Genomic DNA, 6,564 nt, shown 5'->3' with positions numbered 1-6,564 from the left:
CACCAGCTAACCCATGCATTTGTCATTTTTCACCACGGTACTTGACAGTGGATAAAGAGCCACCCCTCTGCTGTTTCTCTTTCGGCTCGGGCTTATCTGAAGCTAGTTATCAAAGTGTAGACATCGCTTAGCAAGAATATGAATCTGCATTTACTTGGAAAGACTCTAAGGTTAAAGTTCAGTGAACTGACTTAATCATCAAAAAGGATTGCTAAGTGCTAATTCAGTAAATGGATGATAAGTTCATTAAAATCCTCATACCTTCACTTACAATGAGAATGTGCATCAATTGCACAAAATTTATAGCATGAAACAAGATCTGAGATTCACAGAATCGATCGAGTACAGATTATGAAATGCCACAGGAAATACAGAAATTCTGAAGTTCACATCATGCAAATAAGATGTAAATTAATGGACAAAAAGTTCATTGAACTTCTCATATCTTTCTTTACTATGGAAATGTACATCAATTCAATAGGTAAGCATTGTTGATGTCAAAAAGACCAGCACAAAGAAAGTGCTGTCATTACATAAACAAAGAAAAAGAGAAAAACAACAAAAGAAAGGAATGCCCCCACTGTCTATACAAGAGCTTCTATAAGCTGTAACAAAGATCCAGCACCACTAACCAATTCCAATTTACACAAAAAGTTAAAAACATAATGCAATCAAACCTAACTTTCAAATTAGAGCTTTCTTGCCCTTCAAAACATCATCAATTTCTCTCTTTCTAAATACACCATCATCTGCGGGCAGGCATGGTATCCCAAGTCTTCTTCAGGTTCTTGGATAGCCCTTTTCCATTCGAGCATGAAAGAAAATCAGCAGCTGTTCTTGCCATAGTCCACTTCAATCCCAAAAAATTAAGGAACATCTGCCACATCCGTGTAAATCATTAGATCCAAAGCAATGTAGGAAAAGATGGTAAACTGGTTCCGCCTCTATTCAGCACATGTAGCATCAATTGACAAGCAGTATCTCTCTACTTTGTAGATTGTCTTAAGAGTCAAGCATACATGGTTTTCACTTTTCACCCACCACTAGACACATCACAAAAGATAGTGATGAGGCACTTGGGCACCTTATCAGCCACAAACTTTTGCAGCAACATTTTTAATCTAAATAACCTATTACACCTTGCAATAAAAGGCATAGATAACAATACATTAATCAGATGAGGCTCTACAACGTGTCAGCATCACTATAATCTGAATTCTTCTTGTCAAACTCCAGCCCCAGGGATCCATCTAAGTTTCCACCTGCTTTAAGGAGTTCCTTTAATTCATCAAGAATAAAGGGCTCTACCATCTTCCAAAAGAATGTAGCATTGTCCCCCAGAAAACCTATCCAAAAGACTCTCCCCCTCTTTTTTACTCGACAATCTAAAGATTTGACTTTCAGTGCTTTAACAATACTCACAACACCCTCTGGACTTCCCTTTACTTTCAATAGAATATCACCAGATGATGTCCGGTAACCACCGTACATATACCAATAAGCAAGAACACGAGGCGACAACCATCTATGTATAAGTTTTGGTATACAAGGACGTCCATCGGGCCAAAACTGATCAGCATAGAAAGTAAAATAAGAATGTGAAATGGTAGTAAAAGAACTAGGAACGTCATCATGAGAGCCTAACCATTCGTGAAACGTAGCATGTATGTGTCCCTTCAAAATGGAATGGACTTTCAGCTCTTCATTAAACTCAAAATGTATTGCATGCAATCTCTTCTTTCCATCTGATCTAATAATTTGCAAACCCCCGAGAAGCAATGCCGTCAAAACTTCTCGTTGTTCTGGTGTGAGCTTCGGCCTAATAGGTTCTTCAACTACTTTCTCCCGCAAGCTTAGAAAATAGTCAAGTCTTTCCATCAACGAAGATTCAATCTCGATCTCGTATTTCTTTTGGCGCATCAAATTGTATATCTTTTCTGCCTTCACATACTCTCCAGAGGTCAGATAGCCTCTCAAAATACTGTTGCAAGAACGAGAATTAACACCAATCGCCACGTCACTGCGCATTTCTTTGAAGATTTCTTCAGCTGGTTTTAGATTGCCAGTATGCACCAACGAATCCAAATAAATGTTAAAAATCGTTAAATTCGGAGGGCAGACTTCACGGTACTGGAGAAAGGTAGATTCTAGTTTCTCGTGTAAATCTGCAATGGAGTACATCCCCATCAAATCGATGAATGATGGGATCAGCTGTTTCGTATCACTGTTTATGAACTCGGACATGATAGAATCTGCAAGGTCTAGTTTTTGATATTTAGACAACACTTCTATTATTTTATGGTATGCTGCAACGGAGGTGGACCCCAGTTGTTCCTGCATCCTCCTGAATACTTCAAATGATTTTGTAGGTTTTCCGATCTTTGCGTAGACTTCCATTCGATAAACAAAAGCTTGAGAAGGAGGACTGACGAGTCTTGACCAAGTTTTTTCTGCTTCCTCCACGTTCCCGTCCTTTGAGCAAGCTCTTAAAACTGACACGAGTACCTCTTTGCTCTCTTTAATTCCTCTTGATCGCATCTCTGCTCTTAGCACATCAATTCTTTCCATATCCACCACATCTTGATAACTGTGAAGCCATATAAGACCACCGAAAATATCTTTGTGTATTTCCAATCCAGAGGAAGTCAAGTTCTGATATATAAATTCAGCCTGTTTCAGAAAGTGTTTACTCGAGCCTTCTCTCTTCCCCAAAAGAGCTTTAAAAAGAGAATTGTGTAAGTTAAGTCGAGGCCTATAACCTCCCAAATGCACCATGCGATTGTAGATGCTACATGCTTCATCTAACACTAATGGTCCAGGTGAACTAAGATAGGCAACAATGAGAATATGGAATGTAGATTCACAAGGCACTCGTCCCTGATTAATTATGTCATCAAAAATCTCCCGGCACTTCAAGTGCTTTCGTTCCTTACCTAAGTAATCTGCTAGCTTCGTAGCTAGAGCAAAATCAAATCGAAACCAATGTTGCTGCATCATCCATTTGTAAACCTGTTATTTGCAACAGAAACTTTTAGATCTTTGTAATTTAGAGCTTAGCCCCTATTATTTTAAATACATAATAATGAGTAATTACATCCCCTCGGTGTTAGTTATATGACAAATGGAAAAACAAGCAGTTTCTCGAAGTGGAGGTAATTAAATGTAAAAGCTTTTAGATTTCAAATTGATGAAAAAAGCAAATTGCTGATAGCTACTCTTCCTCAATCATTCCAAATGCAAAACTCGGCACCGTTAATTGCAAACCAAGGGAGTAATTTTCTTGGCACTGCTACATCAGATTTAAAGTGAAAAAGGGATGAAAAACTAAACATTGAGAAGATTGGCGAGTATAATACTTAATGTACAACCAAAACAACCGTGCAAATCACAACTTTGCATATATTTTATACATTCGTGAATTACTTTTATCTATAAGTAGCCAACCACCAATAGATAGGATATACACATAGATAAGAAGTGTTCAACTTTGCCATACTATATTAAAGAGATCGTCTCGAAAATTGAAATGATATATTAATATGAAGCCTTTGAACCGTCAAAACAGCCAGTTATCACTTTCACTAAGATTCCATTTGAAATTTGAAAACAAACCGCAACATCTTAACAAGCACTGAGAGTACAAAATTGCAATAACAATTATCGCCACAATTTTCTTCCACATAATAGCTAGTGGTAAGTTAATTACTAATGATCAACACAAATACTTTAACCAACGTAACCAAAAACACAAAAAATAGCAACTTTTTTAAACTAAAAGAAATGAACACAATACCCTAAAAGCAGCTTCATTTTCAAGAACACACATCCAGTGAACAGCAATATAAGTCCCATCTTCTTGCCTAAGCAATTTCCACTGTGCAGTAAGAATCCGAACCATAGTGGGTGTCTTATGGGCGGGAAGTTTTTTACAAAGCCAAGTTAATCTTGATCTACGCCATTGGTCGGAAATGTCCTCTAGATCACTAACCTAATAGCCGGGGTTTCAAAATTTCTTCAACTCCGTAGATTAAAAAAAAAAAAAAGAGTTGTCAAAATTGAAACTTTCAGGTAACCCAGTTGCGGAGAGTGGGTCCCATTTGTCGTCATCGACTTGGGTATCTTCAGTATCGGAAAGAAGTTGTTGGGGTGAGGTGGGAGATGAAGAAAAGGAGTTATAGAGGGATATGGAAGGAGATAACGAAAGGGGTTGTATCAAGTTCACTAAGATCCAATTTGAATACAAAACTGCGACATCTTAGCAAGCACTATCTTGTCAAAAGAATCAAACAAGCACAGAGAAAGGAAATTCGCAATAACAACTTTCTCCACAAATTCTTCCACATAATAGCTAGTGATAAGTGAAGCAACTAATGATCAACTCAAATACTTTTACCAACGTAACCAAAAACACAAAAGATAACAACTTTTAAAGGGCTATTTACACAAATAACCGGCTGGATTCACTGTTTACTTTTTCTAGCCGATATACATAAATTATACACTTGTTATACACGGTCATACACATATTATACATAAACTACACATATCATTATACATTCTCCGGCTATTATTAGTTTAAGCGTTTGGGTGAGTGGCTATTTAGGTTGATTCTTCCTTAAACTAAAGGAAATGAACAGATTACCCTAAATGCAGCTTCATTTTCGCGAATACGCAACAATGAACATCAATGTAAGTCCCATCTTGTTGCCTTAGCCACTTCTTCCGTGCATTAAGAATCCTAACCATAGTGGGTGTCTTATGTGCAGAAAGTTCTTTACAAAGCCGAGCTAATCTTGGCCTACGCCATTGGTCAAGAATGTCTTCTAATTCCCCAACCTCAATACATGGGGTTTCAAACTTCTTCAATTCCAAAGAATCAAACAAAGAGTTGTCAAAATTGAAACTTTGGGGGTCCCATTTGTCGATATCGAGTTGGGTTTCTTTGGAATTGGGTAAAGTGGAAGATGAAGAAAAGGGGCTGTACAGTGATATAGAAGGAGATAATGAAAGGGGTTATTATCAAGTTCACTAAGATCCAATTTGAATACAAATTGCAACATCCTAACAACAAACACTGTATCTTATCAAGAAAATCAAACAAGCACAGAAAAAACACAATTTGCTTCCATATAAGCATGTGATGAGTGAAGCCACTAATGATCAATCCAAATACTTTAACCAACATAACCAAAAAACACAAAAAGACATCAACTTTTTCTATAATACTCCTAAAGAATTGACTGAAATTAAAGGAAACGAACAGATTATTACCCTGAAATCAGCTTCATTTTCGCGAATACGCATACAGTGAACAGCAACATAAGTCCCATCATGTTGTCTAAACCACTTCCTCTGTGCATTAAGAATCCTAACTATAATAGGTCTCTTATGTGCAGGAAGTTCTTTACAAAGCCAAGCGAATCTTGATCTACGCCACTGGTCAGGAATGTCCTCTATTTCACTAACCTCAATAGCCGGGATTTCGAACTTCTTCAATTTCGTAGTATCAAAACAAGAATCGTCAAAATTGAAACTTTGGGGGTCACATTTGTCAGACATCGAGTTGTGTTTCTTTGGCCTCTATATCTGTGAAGTTAGGGGTAAGGTCTGCGTACACCCTACCATTCCTAGACCCCACTTGTGGAACTACACTGGGTATGTTGTTGTTGTTGTTGAGTTGGGTTTCTTGGTAATTGAGTAGAAGTTGTTGGGTAAAGTGGAAGATGAGGAAAAGGCGTTCTAAAGGGATATGGAAGGAGATAATTGAAGGGGTTGTTATCAAGTTCACTAAGATCCAATTCAAATACAAACTGCAACATCTTAACAACAAACACTGTATCTTATCAACAAAATCAAACAAGCACAGAGAAAAAGAATTTACCAACGTAACCAAAAACACAAAAGATAGCAACTTTTTTTCTAAACTAAAGGAAATGAACACAACATTATTATTACCCTAAAAGAAGCATCATTTTCGCGAATACGCATACAATGAACAGCAATATAAGTCCCATCTTGTTGTCTAAACCACTTCCTCTGTGCATTAAGAATCCTAACCATAGTAGGTGTCTTATGTGCAGGGAGTTCTTTACAAAGCCAAGCTAATCTTGATCTCCGCCATTGATCAGGAATATCCTCTAATTCACCCACCTCAACACATGGGGTTTCAAACTTCTTCAACTCCAAAGAATCAAAACAAGAATCGTCAAAACTGAAACTTTGGGGGTCACATTTGTTGTCATCGAGTTGGGGTTCTTGGGAATTGGAAAGAATTTGTTGGTGCACTAAAGTGGAAGATGAACAAAAAGGGGTGTAGATGGATATAGAGGGAGATAATTGAAGGGGTTTTGAGGGAAGGAAAAAGGGTGATGATGAGGATATGAGAGGGCGGAGGTGAGTGAGGGCAGTAGGCATGGGTACTTGGATAAGGGAAGTATCAAACAGAGACATGGACATGAACAACACACTAAGAGCCTGTTTGGATCGGCTTATTATAAGCAGCTTATAAGCTAGTTGCTGGAAACGGCTTATAAGCAAAAAAAAAAAAAAAGTAAGTTGGGTAGG

At 37.7% G+C, this 6,564-nt stretch overlaps 1 protein-coding gene across 2 annotated transcripts; it reads right to left on the bottom strand.

Annotated features, from left to right (window-relative positions):
* Positions 1–411: 411 nt before the first annotated feature.
* Positions 412–6,473, bottom strand: LOC132600523 (pentatricopeptide repeat-containing protein At2g15820, chloroplastic). Of its 2 annotated transcripts, none has more exons than XM_060313745.1 (2): positions 5,956–6,473; positions 412–3,009 (listed from the first exon to the last, which is right to left on the bottom strand). In XM_060313745.1, exons 1-2 carry the CDS (start codon positions 6,454–6,456, stop codon positions 1,186–1,188), a joined length of 2,325 nt encoding a protein of 774 aa, XP_060169728.1. In that variant the 5' UTR covers positions 6,457–6,473; the 3' UTR covers positions 412–1,185. The 2 variants fall into 2 exon arrangements, with proteins under 2 accessions (XP_060169728.1, XP_060169729.1); XM_060313746.1 differs by lacking the exon at positions 5,956–6,473 and adding an exon at positions 5,272–5,949.
* Between the last annotated feature and the right edge of the window lie 91 nt (positions 6,474–6,564).

Source organism: Lycium barbarum, chromosome 6 (genome assembly GCF_019175385.1).
Source record: "Lycium barbarum isolate Lr01 chromosome 6, ASM1917538v2, whole genome shotgun sequence".
Lineage (NCBI taxonomy): Eukaryota > Viridiplantae > Streptophyta > Magnoliopsida > Solanales > Solanaceae > Lycium > Lycium barbarum.
This window is presented reverse-complemented; position numbering and strand designations above follow the sequence as displayed.

Excerpts from the sequence above, each read along its gene's own strand:
- LOC132600523 (XM_060313745.1), bottom strand. The coding sequence starts at position 6,456 with ATGTCCATGTCTCTGTTTGATACTTCCCTTATCCAAGTACCCATGCCT. Across the intron at positions 3,010-5,955 it reads AAAATGATGCTTCTTTTAGG|GTTTACAAATGGATGATGCA; the intron begins GTAATAATAATG and ends TGCAAATAACAG.